A 20,614-nucleotide genomic window follows, 5' to 3' on the forward strand; every position below is an offset into this window, starting at 1 on the left:
CAGACATCTCAGCACGAAGGTTCCTTTGGCCCAGGAATTGGCGAGCAGACACCAAGACCAAGTGGCGTCTGGCCTCTAAACCTTACACAGGTGGACATCTCTGTGGTAAGGCACTAGGACCATACTTAACTGAAGGTAAGGACAAACGTAAAACTCTGGTTAACTCATGTCACAGAGCAGTTACAGGAGGCTGCCTTTCGACCAGCTCCATCCTGGGACTGGGCCCAGGCATCCCTCTATTCCTTTCAGAGACAAGAACGACAGCAGGATCGTTCAGCATGCAGAAGCAGACCACAGATCCAGGCCAAGCGGCCCCTTCAAGACCGAGGGGCCGTTCCTCTGAACGAGGCAAGTGACCTCACAGTCTCACTTCCCATAGGAAGCCAGCTGGCCCCTTATTCCAGCACTTGGGCAGTCACCACTACAGATGCCGGCTGGTCCCTTATTCCAGCACTTGGACAGCCATCACTACAGATGCATGGGTGTTAGACACTGTCAACAGGGTTTGAGACTAGAAATTGTTCTCAACCACCTGACAATTCCGCTCTTGCCCTATCCCAACGAGCAGGTCCAGGGCTGACTTTATGTCAGATGCCATAGCTCATTTATTACAAATACGAGCAATTGAACCAGTACACAAGACCAAGAAGGACGAAGGTTTTACTCAAACCTCATCGTCATCCCTAAGACTTGGGGGGCTGGAGGGCAATCTTAGACTTGAAAGGTCTAAATCTTACTTGAGGTATAAGAAGTTTAAGATGCAACCACTTCAATCAATCCTGGCCAGCATCAGGCAAGGTGACTTTCTTACCTCAATAGACCTAACTGAGACATGTTTCCTAACCACCGCAAATTCCTCAGATTCAGCTATGCCCATTACCAGTACAGAGCCCTACCATTTGGCCTCTCATCGACACCGAAGGTATTTACAAGGTACTGGCAGTGCTCGCAGCCCACCTTAGACAAATTCCAATCAGAATTCAATGCTATTTAGATGACATACTAATTCAGTCATCATCATTCCGAAACGCTCAGTCAGACCTCGCCCTAGCCATCAAGGTCTTTCAGGAGCACGGGTTTTCTGTTAATTTCCAGAAAAGTCATACAACAACCCAGCTCCTCCATTTGGGCGCTGTTATAGACACGGACAATTGTACGGTCTACCTATCTCAGGACCGAAGGAACTCTATTCAGACTCTTGTATGTCGGATCCTAAGGGCCAGAGTAATCACATTGGCCTCCGTATCACAGCTACTGGGGAAGACGGTGTCCTGCGTGCAAATTGTGCCATGGGCATACCTCCATGCCAGAGAATTACATGGCTTCTCCTTCCATTTCAGAGACTTGAACTCCCTTCAATGGTGGGACTCCCCGGCGCTGTCACGGGGAGCAGTATTAGAACCAGACAGGATTACCATTACCACAGATGCAAGCCTGTTTGGGTGGGGGCACACCTTCACACGCACTGGGCTCAAGGTCGGTGGTCCAAACAGGACCTAAGGAACAATATAAACTGGCTGGAACTCAGAGCCATACATATGGCCCTAAAGAGATTCACCGATATAGTACAGGGCCAACATGTCCTGATTTTAACCGACAACATTACAGCCAAGGCCCATGTCAACAGACAAGGGGGGACAAGGTCCAGGCCTCTCATGCAGGAGGCCAAATTGCTGGGGTCCTGGGCGGAACTGAATCTTCCCTCCATCAGGGCGGAGTACATATCCGGAGTGACCAACCAGCAGGCGGACTCACTGAGCAGAGCAACCGTGGATCATTCTGAATGGCAGCTGGATCCGAAGGTGTTCAGAGAGATCGTGGACAGGTTTGGTTCCCCAACCTTAGACCTTTTGCCTCCCCCACCAACTCACAACTTCCCAGATTCCTTTCTGGGTTCCCACCTCCATCAGCAGAGGGAACAGATGCACTCCGCAGTCCCTGGCCCAGGGAACTGCTCTGTGCCTTCCCTCCTCTGCCGTTTCTTCCTGCCACGATCAGGAAGATCCTTCGCGAACGAGCAGAGGTCCTCCTGGTTGCGCCGCATTGGCCGAGACGCTCTTGGTCGCCGACCTGATGGAGCTCTCCGTATCACCTCCATGGAGGATCCCAGCAAATCACATCTCCCACATTCAGGGGGAACTACGCCATCCAGACCCTCAATGACTCCAGTTAACCGTCTGGCACTTGAGAGGCAGGCCTTAGGCTGAGACTCATATTCGTCAAGGGTCATAGCTATGATTCAGCAATCTAGGTGACCCTCGACGAATAGAATATACAATGCCACATGGAGAGACTCCTGTAATTGGTGTTCAGTTCGAAAAATTGACCTTTTGGCGGTTTCAATGCCAGTTATCTTGGAGTTCCTGAGGGATGGTCTAGACAAAGGGCTTTCCACAAGCACCATCCGCAGGCAGGTAGCATCACTTGCCACAGTTATTTCCTGTGGCAATGAATCCTTAACACATTACCCTATGATACGCTCCTTCCTAAAAGGAGCTAACAACGTCAGACCATCAACTGTACATAGATACCCCTCGTGGGATCTTCATCAGGTTTATAGGTTCTTGTTTCGCACCCTTTGAACTATTGACACTGGTTTGTTTAAACAGTTATCGATGAAGGTGGCATTTCTTGTTGCTGTAACTTCAGCGAGAAGGATATCTGAACTGGCTACTCTTCAGTGAGGAAGGACCTGTGTACATTCCATAAGGACAGGGTAACCCTTAGGCTAGGCCCCTCCGTGCCTAAGGTCAAGTCCTTGTATCCTAAATCTCAGTAAATAGTTTTGCCGGACTTCTGTCCTAACCCATCTAATGAGATAGAGGTTCAGTGGAACAAATCGGATGTGCGCAGGGCTTATATTGTTATATACAGAGAACCTCATCTTTCCACAGAATAGAGGCTCTGTTTGTGTACTATCACCCTTCATCACTAGGTCAGAAGGTTTCTTCAACCACAATACGCAGGTGGATTAGAGTTTGTATTTCTCTGGCATACCAGTCTCAGTCACTGCGAGATCCCAGGCACTACAAGAGGGATATATATGCATCTTCTACAGCTTCATTTGGCCGCAGGGTCCTAGAACACGCATTAACATTGGGTGGGAACCAGGCCCAATCTAATTCCCCACCCTAGGGACACAGGGCTTTGGTATGTCCCATCCGTGGGTTCTCCATCCAATCATGCTGGAGAAAGGGGCGTTGTCTTACCTGAACGCCTTTTCTCAGCATGATGATGGAGAATCCACTCCCTCCCATTAGGTCAGTTGGCCTGGTTCCCATTTGTTCAGACGCGTCGGACTAAAGTCTGGGTATCGCCTTAGCCTAAAACTGGGGTGCAGTTGGCACAGAGGGGGCGGTACTAAATTTCAGACTTAGTCTAATTGGAGCAGATAGATTAAGACAACCCATCCGTGGATTCTCCATCATCATGCTGAGAAAAGGCGTTCAGGTAAGACAACGCCCCTTTCTCAGCTAGTCATCTTCTCACTCTAGAAAGGAGGACATAATAAATCACTTATCAAAATCTTTTCTGGCTGCAAGAAGTTCTCCAGGCAGTCTCTTAGAATTGGGTATGATTCAGTGGAAGAAAGGGGGAAAAAGGGAAAAGTTAAGCAGTGTTTCTCAAACTCGACATGTTTATGAGGTGTGAACTTCAACATGCCAGTTGGGAAATGCTAGCAGTTGAAGTTCACATCTCTGTTATGGTAGTTGCTTAGGATTGAGGAAGAAATGAATTATATATATAGGTCTTTGGTTATTCGGGTTTTCTCCCGCATCAGATTGGAAGTATGTCAAGGTTCCGACTAATGAAGCACTTCAAAGAACTTTCAGGCATGTTTCCTAAAGTCTTTATTACAGACCTACAAATTACCAGTCACCATCATGGACGTTTTGATGCCAGAATCTGACTTCCTCTTGCTGGCATCAAACTTTTCTTGCTAAACCCCTCCCTTATCTTGCAGTCACAAGTCACATTATCCAATTAGTGTGAAGGTCAAAAGTTTACTTCCTCTTTCTTTCCTGGGCTTTTTACCCCCCCCCCCTACTCTAATCTATGTAGTAGTATTAACCCAGTAAATACCAGACAGTTTTGCATATTGTCAAAGCAAGATTATACAGTATTTGCAGCATTGACATCCACCCCCTCTTACAAGAAGGACAGATCCTGTAAAGTAAACAAAAGCACATGTTAAGGGTTATCTTTCGGTTTGCTGGGGTGTTTCACATGAAAACTTTTGCTCAATCTGTCAGCTTTCACTTCACTAGATTTCACCCAGGTAGCTTCAGACAACAGGTATCCCTTCCATTGTAATAAGTACTGTAATTTCCCTCTAAAGGTCCTGGAGTCAAGAATATGTTTCACTTCATAGTGGGTCTGCCCTGCCACTACGAGGGGCCCAGGTGCCTTCTTTGGAGGAGGTCTTAAAGTGGAGTGCTTTGACTTTTATATATATATATAAAATTTGAATCCCATTATATGGTTTTGTAAAGTAGTAACTCTACTTCTGAGCCCTTGCTGAGACAAATAAAGGACAATTAAATAAGACATTTGAAGTAGTCAGGATATCTTTAACCACTTAGGTAGAATAATGGCAGTCTAAGAAAGTGTGTAGCTTAATGGAAAGAAACAATTTATTCCAAAAGAGTAAAAATATTTTTAAAATGGCATAGCCAGGATTTTTTTTTAATTTAATCTCCTTGGATTTAAATTTATATTTGTCTCCCTTGAAAGAGATGAAATGGGGAGCAGAAACTCTTTGTTAAAACTTTTTGCTGGAGATACTATTTATTTGCCTAACCAGCTGATTAGTTATGCTAATCCAAGTGATTGCATACTGAGCATAAAAATACCCAGTCACTGTATATAGCATTTATATGCTGTTGGGCAGTGTATAACTTTATTGAAAGGGTGGATGTAGATATTTTTTTTAAAAAAAAAATCATAGCATACACCAATCAAAGAGGAAGGCAGTATGATACAGAACACTGCTTTGTGATGGGACTTCTAAGATTTCTAAGAGGGAAGCTGATTTATAAATTACACCATACCCAGTTCAGCTTAGTAAATTCACAGGTTAGGCTTTACATTAAGATAGTAAGCATTTTGTGGTGACAGTTAAGTGACAGAATGATCATATTTACAAATCATTAAAGAGAAGGTGAGGGTCTAGTCCTCCCTCAGGCACAAAGCCAACAGAATGATTCTGAGCTAGTCATATCCTCAATCTAGAAAGGAGTACTAAAGTAAATCACTTCTCTAAATCTTTGCATAAAAACTGCAATACGTTCTGCAGGCAGTCTCTCAGAATTGGGCATGTTTCCACTGAAGAAGATGGGCGGGGGAGGGGGAGGAACAGTTAAGCAGTGTTTCTCAAATTAAGAAAGTTTATGAGGTGTGAACTTCAACATGCCTAGCTGTGCAATTCTGGTGAAAATGATGAAATGCGACAATAAGGATTGATGAGGATGTGAACAGTTTGGTTATGTATAATTGATGAAATGGACACCCCCAACACATAAATTCTTCATATGAAAGCAATCTCATTTTATTTATGAACAGACATTGCCTCTTTCCATCTGTAATGAGAAATGTCCTATTGGCCACAGCAAGGTCAAAGTGGAAGGGAAATTATCCTGCTGCTATGACTGTAGACAGTGTCCAGAAGGGAATATAGCTGACCAAATGGGTAAGCAAAGGAATATATTGAATATATCAATGATTTAATAAATATAAATGGTTTTTAATTTTTAATCAATATTATAGTGACTAATAATCTTGAGCTATCTGATAGGTTGTATAGATGAGCAATGAAAATGTGAACTACTTATATAAAGTTCAGTGACATATTTAATGTTTATGGAGATTCTAAGTCATCCAAAGGTGCTTTTTATCCCAAGGGTGATTGGCAACTGACTTTGTTTTTCCTTGAAAACATTTCACTTCACATCCAAGAAGCTTCTTCAATTCTGCTTCAGTCAGAACTGAAATAGCTTCTTGGATGAGAAACAAAATGACTTCAAGGAAAAAACAAAGTCCAGTTACCTTTTGAAAAGGCAACTTTGAAATATTTAATGATACAATCAATCAGTTCACTTTAAAAAGCATAATCTTCCTTATGGATCAATAGATTTGCAATACTGATGAATATCTGTGTCATGGTTCCGAAAGAAGAAGCTCTTCAAAGAACTTTGAGCCATTGTTTACCTTAAAGAATCTTTTAATTTGCAACATATCTTCAGCAGATACATAGTGAAGCCAAAATCTGGAATTCTCCTCCCCCAACATACAATATCTAAGCATAACTCACTCCTTCATTTAACAGTCATTAATCACATTCTCCAATTGGCTTGAAGTGTGAACTTTCCCTCCTGTTCCATAACCCCCAGCACTTATTACAACTAGCTTTGAAAAATACCTACTGAAATATTGTTCCGTCTAACTAGTCCCCAAGCACATTCTCCCCCCCCTCCCTTCCAGCACCATCTAATTTTTACTCTAAAAGTGATACACAAGTTAAATATAAAATTCTGCATCTTCATATACAGTGGGGCAAAAAAGTATTTAGTCAGCCACCAATTGTGCAAGTTCTCCCATGTAAAAAGATGAGAGAGGCCTGTAATTGTCATCATAGGTAGACCTCAACTATGAGAGACAAAATGAGCAAACAAATCCAGACAATCTCATTGTCTGATTTGGAAAGAATTTATTTGCAAATTATGGTGGAAAATAAGTATGTGGTCAATATCAAAAGTTCATCTCAATACCTTGTTATATATCCTTTTTTGGCAATGACAGAGGTCAAACATTTTCTGTAAGTCTTCACCAGGTTGGCACACACTGTTGCTGGTATGTTGGCCCATTCCTCCATGCAGATCTCCTCTAGAGCAGTGATGTTTTGGGGCTGTCACTGGGCAACATGGACTTTCAACTCCCTCCAAAGGTTTTCTATGGGGTTGAGATCTGGAGACTGGCTAGTCCACTCCAGGACCTTGAAATGCTTCTTACGGAGCCACTCCTTCATTGCCTGGGCAGTGTGTTTGGGATCATTGTCATGCTGAAAGACCCAGCCATGTTTCATCTTCAATGCCCTTGCTGATGGAAGGAGGTTTGCACTCAAAATCTCACGATACATGGCCCCATTCATTCTTTCCTGTACACAGGTCAGTCATCCTGGTCCCTTTGCAGAGAAATAGCCACAAAGCATGATGTACTGGCTTAAGCAGGGGGACACGTCTGGCACTGCAGGATCTGAGTCCCTGGTGGTGCAGTGTGTTACTTTTGTTGTAACACATTATGGCTGCCTTTGTTATGCTCCCAGCTCTCTGCAGATCATTCCCTAGGTCCCCTTGTGTGGTTCTGGGATTTTTGCTCACCATTCTTGTGATCATTTTGACCCCACGGGGTGAGATCTTGTGTGGAGCCCTAGATCGAGGGAGATTATCAGTGGTCTTGTATGTCTTCCATTTTCTAATTATTGCTCCCCCAGTTGATTTCTTCACACCAAGCTGCTTGCCTATTGCAGATTCAGTCTTCCCAGCCTGGTGCAGGTCTACAATTTTGTTTCTGGTGTCCTTCGACAGCTCTTTGGTCTTTGCCATAGTGGAGTTTGGAGTGTGACTGTTTGAGGTTGTGGACAGGTGTCTTTTATACTGATAACAAGTTGAAACAGGTGCCATTAATACAGGTAATGAGTGGAGGACATAGGAGCCTCTTAAAGAAGAAGTTACAGGTCTGTGAGAGCCAGAAATCTTGCTTGTTTGTAGGTGACCACATACTTATTTTCCACCATAATTTGCAAATAAATTATTTCCAAATCAGACAATGTGATTGTCTGGATTTGTTTGCTCATTTTTTCTCTCATAGTTGAGGTCTACCTATGATGACAATTACAGGACTCTCTCACCTTTTTAAGTGGGAGAACTTGCACAATTGGTGGCTGACTAAATACTTTTTTGGCCCGCTGTATTGTCAAGCAAGAACATCCAATGTTAGCAACATTGACAATCTGTAGCTTGAGTGTAGGATGAGGGTGAAAGTTTGTTCTCCAAGCCTGTGGGTTGGTTTCTGAACATTTTGTTACCAGGCTGAGTAATAACTTCAGTAGAGTAACATCTTCAGCGGACATCCCCTAAACTCCACTGAAGCTGTTACCTACCCTGGTAATGAAACATTCGGAAACTAACCCAGAAGCCGGGAGAATAAACTTTTACCCCCATCAAATAGATTTCTCAGGTTTGTATTATTCTCCTTATTTCTTGTAGAAGTTTGGCAGGTAACAATGCTTGTCGATAAACAATCTAGAAGGCTTTTTAGTATATGCTTTTTGACTACAAGGTAACTTTCCATCAAATTCAATCCATGCAATATTTTTTCCTGCTATTTCAACCCTATTTACTTTCCTATTCTACCTGGAGAGTAGAAATATCACAACAGATTTTGATGTAGCTGTATAACTTAATGGATATTGTCATTAAACACTGCATTATTTCATGTGTTTCATTATAAATTATTTTGAGGAAAAATAATATGAAGTCATAGGATCTAAATAAATCAAGTATGTTGTAAATTCTTCATGATTAAAAGTAAAGTTTTGTGAAATAGTTTTGTTTCTTCCCCAGACTTAGATGATTGTTTCCCATGTCAAGAGGATCAATATCCAAACAAGGGTCAAGATAATTGCCTTCAAAAAACTATAACTTATTTGACTTTCCAAGAGCCTTTGGGTACTTCCTTGGTAATGATTGCAGTCTTCTTCTCTGTCATTTCAACTATGGTGCTAGGAATCTTCATAAAACACCAGGACACTCCGATTGTCAAAGCCAACAACAGGAATCTCAGCTACACACTTCTCATTGCTCTCCTGCTCGCCTTCCTTTGTACTCTGCTCTTCATTGGGCAACCTGACCAAATGAAATGTCTCATGAGACAAACTGCTTTTGGCATCATGTTCTCTCTAGCTCTTTCTTGTATTTTGGGTAAAACAACCATAGTAATTCTTGCTTTCATGGCCACCAAGCCAGGTTCTAAAATGAGGAAATGGGTGGGGAGAAGGATGGCCAGTATAATTGTCCTATCTGTCTTCATGGCTCAGTTCACCATTTGTATAGTGTGGTTGGCAATTTCTCCCCCATTTCCAGATTCAGACATGCATTCCATGTCTGGAGAAATTGTCCTGGAATGTAATGAAGGTTCAACCACAATGTTTTATACTGTCCTAGGCTTTTTGGGGTTGTTGGCTGCTGTCAGTTTCACAGTTGCCTTCCTAACTAGGAATTTACCTGACAGCTTTAACGAAGCCAAATTTATCACCTTCAGCATGTTGGTCTTTTGCAGTGTCTGGGTGTCTTTTGTTCCCACTTATTTGAGTACAAAGGGGAGATATGTGGTTGCTGTAGAGATTTTCTCCATTTTGGCTTCTGCAGCTGGATTACTGGGCTGTATCTTTTCCCCCAAGTGCTATATCATTATTCAGAGGCCTGATTTGAATAAGAAGGAGCAACTAATAAAGAAATGAAACTGATATTAATACTAGATCCCTTAAATGAACTAAATTGGTTACTTTCAGCCAGTTTTGTTTTTATTTTTGCAATTTAGGGCAGTAACCTGATATATAGAGATGTAGATATATATTGCACTCATCCTATGAAACCATGACATATACTGTAATGCAGCATTTTTTTATTTTTAATCTTAAATTATTCTGATTTTAATGTTGATTTTATTGATTATTTTATACACCACTCAGGTCTGCTGTCTGAAGGAGACAGGTGATTAAGAAATATGTAAGTAAGTAAGTAAGTAAGTAAGTAAGTAAGTAAGTAAGTAAGTAAACAAAAAAACAAACAAACAGATTTTTGTCTTGCTCTCCATAAAGCTAACTATGAAAGGAAGAGAACCAAGGAATTTAGAGAGTACCTGGAAAGTAAACACACAGAGAATCTATGTGATTTCAATCTCTTGTTCAATGTACATGAAGTTTTCTTCTGCATAAGCATTCTTTGTAATTACCAGGACGTAGATAGCCACATCTAACCTAGCAGTCCCTAACATTTTTAGCTCCTGGGGCTGGTTTTTGGGTTGAATGTCTTCCATGGACCATTGCAGAAAGGAATGGCTTCATGCTCATGACCTAGATCCCTCACATATGAAGATGAAACTCACCCCCCCCATTTCCATGCCCTGGTTTCCAGCAGGCCTGGGGATTGGAGACTGCTCTGCTAAGCAGCGACTGATAATCTCTCCCAAATTCATTTCAGAATCTAGAGATTTTTTCTGCATCTTTTTTTTGAAACATCAGATAATTATTCCGAGTTCTATTCAGAATAAATGAGAACAGCTAATCAAAGAGAGAATTTTATCTAACCATTGATTTTGAAAATTATAAGGTATATTTTTCTCAAAATGATTCATTTTGAAGCCCATATGCTTCATAACCAAAAAAACCAACAACAAACCCTTCCAATATTCTTCACAACCACTTTTTTCCCCAAATATAAAGAAAATGAATATCCTCTGCCTGAAATTTCAATGGTTGAAACCCACTTTGTTGCTGTGGGTAAGAGGGTGGGCTTTATACTGGGCAACCCTCAACTCTAATCCTCCTTGAGACATGAAAGCCTCAGCTGATATGTTCTTGTGGGAACTGAGTAGAAAAATTGGAAGAAGACTGAATTTGAGTTGAATTTATGAAACAAATTATTGAGATCTGTGCAGGAATGGTTAGCAGACTACGTGGCTTGCCAGCCAGACTTGCTGTCTACAAGACCAATTAGTATGCATTTGAGCAGGAGAATACCGTGCTTTCATTGGCTGATGCCACCCAAATCTGAATGTATAAATAGAGGTGGAACAATCCTTGCTAGTTTCTGTTTTGACACCCCTGGAACCCCTTCAGAAGCCTGCACAGTAGGAGGTATTGAAAAGGCCACTTACCATGGCAAAGATAAATCGACTCTCAGAATTCGAAGTTGCTCATCCAGAGCAACTACTCCTACATTGCAAGGGTTGAAAATTATCTTCGAGTCAACCAAGTGGGGGAAGACGGATTGAAGGTTGTTATGTTGCTGTGTGTCTGCGGCCAAGCAACTTTCGACATTGCAGAGAACCTGGTTGTTCCAGCACTGCTTGAATCCATTGCATATGCAAAACTGAAAAAAAAATGCTAAGGAACATTTTGAGCCGATACTTTCGGTCATCACTTGGCGACACACTTTTGAACAGTGAGACCAGTGTCCTGGCAAGCCTGCTGCCGATTTCATAGCTGCTCTTCACCAGGCTGTAAGCCCATGCGAATTCAAGGACCTTGAAGAAAGGCTATCTGTTCCCACCTATCTGAGTACAAAGGTTGTGGTTGCTGTTGAGATCTTCTTCATTTTGGCTTCAGCAGCTGGATTACTGGGCTGCATATTTCCCCCCAAGTGTTACATAATTATTCTGAGACCTGATTTGAATAAGAAGGAGCAACTAAAAAAAAAAATGAAACTGATGTTTAAACCAGATCCCTTGAATAAAGACAAATTGATTACCTTCAGAAGATAAATGTTTTTTTTTGTGTGTGTACTTTGGGGTTCTGTGCTATTTCCTCATATCAACACATCAATGAGACATAAAAGGCAGTACCTTGATATATAGGGACACACACACACACACACACACACACACACACAACTTACATTCAATTATGAAACCATGATAGATAATGTAGCATGTGCTCTACATAAAGGCTCCCTTGAAAATGAAACAACTCAGGAAGTTAGACAATACTGGGAAAATAAACATAAGAGAACCCATATGACTGCAACCTCTCATTTAACGTACAGAATTATTTCTCTTTCATAACCACTCTTTTGTAATTTTCAGGATGTGTAGATAGGTAGCGATGTAGAGGCACACAAAAAAGGTGATTTACAAAGCGATTGCTGTGATTATCTTTTCCAAGTTCACTTAAGAACCTAGAGATCTTTCCTGCATCTTTTATTTGAATTATTAGATCATTATTTTGAGCTCCAATAAGAATAAATGGGAAAAGCTACAGTAATAAAGAAGATAATTGTACCAAAGGAGCTTTTTTCAAGAGGCAATTGGAGTTTCTTTGTTTTTCCTTGAAGAAGTAAAGAAGGTTTTTGGATGAAAAGCAAAACATCTTCAAAGAAAAAACAAAGGAAGTCCAATTGCCTCTTGAAAAAAAAAAACTTTAGAACAATCAACACCTGAACAATTCCAGTCATTAGATACACAGCTGGAATAGTGGACTGGACTCAAGCAGAACTAAAAGCAATGGATAGGAAGACAGAAAAATAATGACAATAAATCATGCTCTTCATCCACACAGTGACATTGACAGACTTTATCTACCAAGGCAAATAGATAGGCATGGAAAGTTACAAGTACAACAAATGTTTGCAGAAGAAAAATGGCTTTTGAAAAAATATCTGAAGGACAATGATGAAAGATGCACTGAAGTTAGTATATCAGAAAGATTTACTGCCTATTGGAAAGACTAAACCAGTTTACAAGAAAGACCAAATGAAGAACAGAATGGAGGCATGGGAAGACAAAATATTACATGGCCAGTACCTTAAAAAAAATAGCTGGGAAAGCAGATAATAACAAGACCTGGCAATGACTAAGAGCAGAAAAGTTGGAGAAAGAGGCCGAGTGACTAATTCTGGCTGCACAGGACCAAGCCTTAAGGACAAATGCATACAAAGTCAGAATTGAGAAGACAGCAACAGACAGTAAGTGCTGCCTATGCAAAAAAGCTGAAGAAACAGTGGACCACCTGGTAAGCTGCTGCAAGAAGATCACATGGACAGACTACAAATAGGGGCATGACAAAATAGCAACAATGATGCATTGGAAGATCCACAAGAAATATCATTTGCCTGCAAGCAAGAACTGGTGGGACTATAAAATAGAGAAAGTCATAGAAAAGGAAAAAAAGTTAAATTGCTCTGAGACTTTAAAATTCAAACAGACAGGCACCTGCCATGTAACTCCCCTGACTTAACAATTGTCAATAAGAAAAACAAAAAAATCTGGATAGTGATGTGGTAGTGCCTGGAGACAGCAGAATAGAAGAGAAAGAACTGGAGAAGATAACAAAATACAAAGACCAACAAATAGAAATAGAAGAACTGTGGCAAAAGCAAGCAAGGGTAGTACCAATAATAAGAGGTGCCTTGGGTGCAATCCCAAAACAACTGGAGCATCACTTGGACACCATTGGCATTGACAAATTTGCCATCAGTCAATTGCAAAAGGTGCCCTTACTACGAACAGTTTCCATCCTACAATGATATCTGTAAAATCATCAAACATCCATATCCGCCTATCCCAGGTCCTTGGTAAGGACTTGATAGGTAGATAAAAATATCAAATCCAGTCTGAACATCTGGCTGACTGTGCAATTATCAATAATAATAATACAGTACAATATTGAATTTCTGTTTATAGATGAGCACAATAGGAGCTCCATTCCTTTGCTGCTAGAAAGCGAGTGTTGCCCACCACTGCTTCCCTAATGCTTCCTGAACTCAGCTGGTATTTTTCAATGTTCAATATTCATATTCAAACAAATGTTTCTTTTTTAAATATTCTCTCTGGTAGATCCCATAATCTTAATTTTCACTTTGATCTTTTTCCTTTGACCAGTATCTTTCTTAATCAATGTGATTTGCTGAATCAAAAAGTTTTTGCATATATTCATGACTGTTGCTATAGGTATAAGAAGTAAATCAAATGTTTCTTTTTTTTTGTAGATGTAATGTCCTTAATTTATATAGCTTACTGTTTTCTACTATTTAATTGCTTTTCCTGAAGAAGAATAAAGTGATGGGCGATGTAGAAAAATGTATGCTTTGTCCTGTTAGTGCTTATTTCTGTAAAAAAAAAATAGGGATGGCCACTAGGGGGCAGATTGGTTTTAAATTCAGAGAACAGCTACCCGTATATTCCGGTGTATAAGATGACCCCCAACTTTTGAGAAGATTTTCAGGGTTTAGAAAGTTGTCTTATACGCCAGAAAATACGGTACTGTAGCTTAATGGAAATAAAACATTTATTGCAACAAAATGAAAACATTAAAAAGGCATACAGAGAGTTTTGTGATTTCATGTCTTTAGATTTAAATTTGTATATGCCACTCCTGAAAGTGACAAAATAGGGAGCAGAGATTCTTTGTTAAAACAAAGACTTTCTACTAGAGATGCTATCTATCTGTTTAATCAACTAACTAGTTGTGCTACTCCAAGCGAAGTGATATGTTTGCATACTAAGCATAAATGTCACCCAGAGTCAGTCAATAGCGAGATGGGAGCCATAAAATTTCATCAATAAAATGAAATAAATAAAAAGTTGTTGAAGGGAAGGCAGATTTTTTTTTTAAGTAAAATATATGCCAATCAACAAGGAAAACAGAAAACTGTTTTTTGGAATGACAACGCATTTCCAAGAGGAAAATAGATTTATAAATAGCTTCTTAGACAATTCAACTTAATAAATTCGCAGAATGTATAATACAGGAAAGAACAACAAAAATGATTAGAGGACTGGAAGCTAAAACATATAAAGAACAATTGCTGAAATTGGGTATGTCTAGTTTAATGAAAAGAACGACTAGGGATGACACGATAGCCATGTTTCAATATCTCAGGGGAGCAGTGTTCCAGTATCTCGGGGGTTGCCACAACAAAGAGGGAGTCAAGCTATTTTCCGAAATACTGAGGGCAAGACAAGAAACAATGGATGGAAACTAATCAAGGAGAGAAGCAACCTAGAAATGAGAAGAAATTTCCTTACAGTTAGAACAATTAATCAGTGGAACAACTTGCCTCCAGAAGTTGTAAATGCTCCAACACTGGAGGTTTTTAAGAAGAGATTGGGAAACCATATGTCTGAAATTGTATAGGGTTTCCTTCCTGAGCAGAGCGTTGGACTAAAAGGCCTCTGTTATTCTGTTAATGTAATAGGTGTGAGATAAGGAACAGTTAATGAGTCAGGTTGTTGTAGAGGTTAAGGCATCAAGCTAGAAACATGGAGACTTCTAGTTCTGCCTTAGGCCCAAACCTAAATGGCAAATCACCTATGAAAAAATCTTGCAACAAAACTGAAAGAACTATTCCAGGCATTCTCCAACAATCAGATGCAATTGAACACAAGAGAAAATATGAACAGTTAATGGTTGTTGAAGAGGTGTGGACTTCAGTTCTCAAGTTCAATAAGCAGTCGTTGAGGTTTGAGAAAAACTGAGTTAAGGGATTTTGTTGTGAATTTAAAACAAAAAAAAATGGAGAAATGGGACACTGAGGTTTGATGATGATGTGAATCTTTTGTGGATGTATAGATGATGAAATGAACACTCCCAAAACATAAATTCTTCATATGAAAGAAGTCTAATTTTATTTATGAACAGACATTGCCTCTTTCCATCTGTAATGAGAAATGTCCTTTTGGCTACAGCAAGGTCAAAGTAGAAGGGAAATTATCTTGCTGCTATGACTATAGACGGTGTCCAGAAGGGAAGATAGCTGACCAAATGGGTAAGCAAAGGAATACATTGAATATATCAGTGTTTTAATAAATACAAATGGGACTGTATTATTGTGGCTGAAAAGCTTAACATTTCTTCAGGTTATATAGTTTAGCAATGAAAAACTGGAACTTGTTCATAGTTCAGTGGGATATTTAATGCTACAGCCAATAAGTTCATTCTAAATAGCGTAAACTTCCTTGAGAATAAATAGATTATTCATATTTAGTTTCTTATTGCTGTAAGAATTATAAAAAAAGTCTGACAGGTAAGCAGGGCTTGTTGATATACAGTTCAGAATGCTTTTCATCAAATTTGAACCATGAAACCCCTTTTCTATAATTTCAGATCATGAGATGGCCTACTTGGAGAGTTGAAAGCATTTTTACTGCTATACTGCGGTTCTACTTTTTATTTCTCTTTTGCCTTGCAGCCCCCCAACTAGGGGCATTAAGCAGGCTCAAGTCGCTACTGCGATACATTACAAATTCAGATTTCTTTTGCTGACAAGAGTTAAAGATTTAAGTGGGAGACTAGTATAGCTATTTTGGACTCATTAGTCCTCATCAGCTAGCCACACCATTTATGGGATTCAACCCTGGGCAGTCTACATGCTAGGCAGTTGTATTAACCACCAGGCACAGGCTCTCCTCCCCTCTTTGTCAGCCGAGTCAAGGGAGTATATACAAAGAATTTTTCAGACGGACAGTCTGATTAATTACACCTTGGCAATTTGACTACTATACTGCAGTTCTACTTTTTTATAATCAAGTGTGTGTGTGTGTGTGTGTGTGTGTGTGTGTGTGTGTGCACACATCTTGGTAGACACAATTTCTTATTAATACTTATTAATACTTCATACTTAAAACAATGGTGGTTCTGTGTACAGTTTTGTTTTATTTTTTTTCTTCCAGACTTAGATGATTGTTTCCCATGTCAAGAGGATCAATATCCAAACAAGGGTCAAGATTATTGTCTTCAAAAAACTATAACTTATTTAACTTTCCAAGAGTCCTTGGGTATTTCTTTGGTAATAATTGCAGTTTCCTTTTCTGTCATCTCAGCTGAGGTGCTGGGAATCTTCATTAAGCACCAGGACACTCCTATTGTCAAAGCCAACAACAGGAACCTCACCTACATACTTCTCATTGCTCTCCTGCTCTCCTTCCTTTGCACTCTGCTCTTCATTGGGCAACCTGACCAAGTGAAATGTCTCATGCAACAAACTACTTTCGGCATCATTTTTTCTATAGCTGTTTCTTGTATTTTGGGTAAAACAACCATAGTAGTTCTTACATTCATGACCACCAAGCCAGGCTCTAAAATGAGGAAATGGGTGGGGAGAAGGATGGCTAACACTATTGTCCTATCTGTCTTTATGGCTCAATTTACCATTTGTGCAGTGTGGTTGGCAATTTCTCCCCCATTTCCAGATTCAGACATGTATTCCATAGTTGAAGAAATTGTCTTGGAATGTAATGAAGGTTCAACCAAAATGTTTTATATGGTGCTTGGCTTCATGGGGTTCTTGACTGCTGTCACCTTCACAGTGGCCTTCCTAGCTAGGAATCTACCTGGCAGCTTCAATGAAGCCAAATTTATCACCTTCAGCATGTTGGTCTTTTGCAGTGTCTGGGTGTCATTTGTTCCCACTTATTTGAGTACAAAGAGGAAATATATGGTGGCTGTAGAGATCTTCTCCATTTTGGCTTCAGCAGCTGGATTACTGGGTTGCATCTTTTTCCCCAAATGCTATATCATTATTCTGAGACCTGATTTGAATAAGAAGGAGCAACTAAAAAAGAAGTGAAAACTTATATTTATACCAGACTCTTTGAATAAAGGCATATTGGTTTCTTTCAGAATACAGGGATTTCTTTCTTTCTTTCTTTCTTTCTTTCTTTCTTTCTTTCTTTCTTTCTTTCTTTCTTTCTTTCTTTCTTTCTTTCTTTCTTTCTTTCCAATTTTGGGTATTCTGTATTATTCCCTTATATCCCCACATCAAATGACATACCAGTCAGTAACTTGATATATAGTGTTACAGATATGTAACTTACATTCACTCTATGAAACCATGACAGATAATATTGCATGTCTCTCTTGCTCTTCATGAAGATTCCCATGAAAGGGAGACAATTCAGTACCTGAAAGTAAACATATAGCAAACCCATATGACTGCAACCTCTTGTTCAATATACAGGAAGTTTTCTCTTCCAGAAACAGGCTTTCTGAATTATGAGGACAAGTAAGTACAGACATTAAGAGCCACATATGGAAGTGATGTATAAAGTAGTATGTGAAATCTCTCCATCACACCACTTCAGCTCTGCTTCATTTTGATAGCAGCCTGCCATAAATGTCGGGCTGGAGGAGGATACAAGGAAGGGGAATGACTGCCAACCAGAAACAATGATTGAATGATCCAAGGACACAGGCATGGGAATGGAACACCTACTAAAGAGGTGCCAAATGTAGAATTGTTATCAAGACTACTAATTTGAACTTTATTGGACAATAACAAAATGAAGAAGAATAGCAAGAACTTGAAGAAGTCCTTGAAGAAGATGTTGTTGAAGAATTGCTTCTTAGCTTTTCTCATATAATTCATCTTATTCATGATCACAAGTGTCCTGTGTTTGTTAATTTAATTGATGTCATTCTTATTCATAAGCCTTGGATGATATTACATTCTGCCTGCTGAGATTGTTTCATAAAGCATTTTTTCTCTTTTTTTTCTTTTGTTTGAAATTGATGAGTGAAACTTTTTTCACATCTTAAAGATATTATTTTGTTATAAGATGTAATAGAATAATGTAAGGATGTAAATACTAGATTATATTTAACATGTAGAGCGGGATTAAGACACTTGTAACTATAAATGATGAATAGAATAGAATAGAATAGAATAGAATAGAATAGAATAGAATAGAATAGAATAGAATAGAATAGAACTGGAAGGAACCCTGGAGGTCTTCTAATCCAGTCTCTGCTCATGCAGGAGAACCTATACCATCTCAGACAAGTGACTATCCAGTATCTTCTTAAAAACCTTCAGTGATGGAGTGCCCATTATTTCTGAAGGTAAGCTGTCCCATTGATTAATTGTCCTCACTGTTAGGAAGTTTCTCCTTAATTCCAGGTTGCTTCTCTCTTTGATCAGTTTCCAACCATTGTTTCTTGTCTTGCCCTTTGGTGCTTTAGAGAACAATTTTACCCCTTCTTTGAGGCAAATACTGGAATACTGCTATTTGTCACCCCTATTTGTTCTTTTCTTTAGACTCACTAGCCAAACCCAAGTCCTGCAGCCGTTCTTCATATGTTTTAGTCTCTAGGCCTTTGATCATCTTAGTTGCTCTTCTCTGTACTTTTTCCAAGATTTCAACATATATTTATTTTTTTTGTAGTATAGTGACCAAAATTGGTTGCAGTATTCCAGGTGTGGTCTCATTAGGGTTTTATAAAGTTATTTAGATAACTTAAAGTTTTACAAATAAGGAAAATATTCTGGTTAATATTAACTATGATTTCTGAAATCTTAGAGAGCAAAAGATTGTTTAAATTGTATATTTAAAGCTAAATGTGGTATTGATAGACCATAGCAAACTGGATTAAAGTATTTTGCAATGTAACAAATGTTTCTATCTTGAACTGAAGGGTTACTATTAATACATAATATGTCAATCTCTACTCAGCTATTATTTATTGTTTATAAAAGATAAAAAATAAGAAGGAAAATAAAGAAAAAAAGGGGAGTTGCTTATAAAGAAACATCAGTATTTGGTTTGCAAATTCCTCCTTCTTTATTTATCAAATGTTTATTTAATTTTATTTATTAAATTTGCATACTGCCCATCTGACCAGAGGCAATTCTAGGTAGCTTACAGATATTCATTTAAAATGCATTTAAAATGATCTAGACTATTAAATCATTAAGAGGCTTCTTTAGCTGCAGTTTGGGTTTTCAGAAATATTAGAATTTTAGTTTCTAATTAAATAAAAATATCAAAATCTGATAATCAATATGCCAAAATCTGAATTAGTGTGTGACCTAAAATAAATGAATAAACACTTGAAAAATTCTATTTGTTGGTTTTAGCCAAATATATGGGTTGAAGGTAGAGACCTTGAAATCTCTGGTTTCTGATGGAACCTTGACAATATATAGATGGAAAGAGGGAAACCTTACACTGATTCAGGTTTCTTCTTGTGGCCTCTTATGCCCCCTAAAAATGTACTTTAGAGAGCAGTATAGGAAATTACAGTGCATAAAGAAAATCTGGAAGAAGTCAGTGAGATGTCCCTGTTCTATTATTCAAATACTGTAATTATTATTTTTTTGCATTTGTAGAAAGGCAACCCAGCATCCAACAGTAGTTCTTTTCTATATTTTAAAATTGCTGTTAATACTTAAGAAATGTTATCATTAATTGTTGATGTTACTGTTAATATTCCTGTTTACATAAATAAAAAATGCTTCAGTAAAAATTAAAAAAAAATAAAAATAAAATGCAGCATAAAACAATAAAACAAATAGCAATTTTAAATTTAAAAAAACAATTAAAATGAAACTAACCAAGGGAGAAAAGTATGTACAGGGAGAAGGTGGAGTGTTATCTACATTAGCCACCTCCAAAGTCCTACAATTCCATTGGTGCCCTAGGCTAGTTGGCATAGCCATGTCTTCAATGTCTTTTCAAAATGGTAGATCTCACCTTGGGGGGTCATGATGTTCCAAATGGTGTGTGACCTATGTAGAAAAGTCTCTTCTTCTTGACCACATCATCTGAAATTCCTTGGCAAATGGGGTCTGCAGCATGTCCCTTCTGCTGGTGCCAGTGGGGTGGGCTAATCTCATTGGGGTGAGCCAGTTCATTAGGTAGGCTGGATCCATATTATGAAGGACTTTAAAAGTGATAACTAACATCTTGAATTGGACCCAAAAGCAAACTGGCAGTCAGTGCAGCTTTCAGAACAGTGATGTAATATGGGCCATTCTAGGGCACCCAAGAACTGCCCATAAAGCTGTGTTCTGCACCAACTGAAGTGGTAGTCCAAGTGTGAGGTTACCAAAGCTTAAATAAC

At 39.1% G+C, this 20,614-nt stretch overlaps 2 protein-coding genes across 2 annotated transcripts; both read left to right on the plus strand.

Annotated features, from left to right (window-relative positions):
- The first annotated feature begins 1,795 nt into the window (after positions 1–1,795).
- On the plus strand, positions 1,796–10,428 carry LOC120299491 (vomeronasal type-2 receptor 26-like). The gene is made up of 3 exons (XM_039324342.1): positions 1,796–1,825; positions 5,563–5,689; positions 8,622–10,428. Exons 2-3 carry the CDS (start codon positions 5,686–5,688, stop codon positions 9,515–9,517), a joined length of 900 nt encoding a protein of 299 aa, XP_039180276.1. The 5' UTR covers positions 1,796–1,825; positions 5,563–5,685; the 3' UTR covers positions 9,518–10,428.
- Positions 10,429–14,891: 4,463 nt separating this feature from the next.
- On the plus strand, positions 14,892–18,529 carry LOC120299492 (vomeronasal type-2 receptor 26-like). Its single transcript, XM_039324343.1, has 2 exons — positions 14,892–15,542; positions 16,447–18,529. The coding sequence occupies exons 1-2, from the start codon at positions 15,539–15,541 to the stop codon at positions 17,340–17,342; spliced, it is 900 nt and encodes a 299-aa protein (XP_039180277.1). The 5' UTR covers positions 14,892–15,538; the 3' UTR covers positions 17,343–18,529.
- The last annotated feature ends 2,085 nt before the right edge of the window (positions 18,530–20,614 follow it).

Source organism: Crotalus tigris, unplaced genomic scaffold, assembly GCF_016545835.1.
Source record: "Crotalus tigris isolate CLP2741 ecotype Arizona unplaced genomic scaffold, ASM1654583v1 scf7180000024297.1652928, whole genome shotgun sequence".
Taxonomy (NCBI): Eukaryota; Metazoa; Chordata; class Lepidosauria; order Squamata; family Viperidae; genus Crotalus; species Crotalus tigris.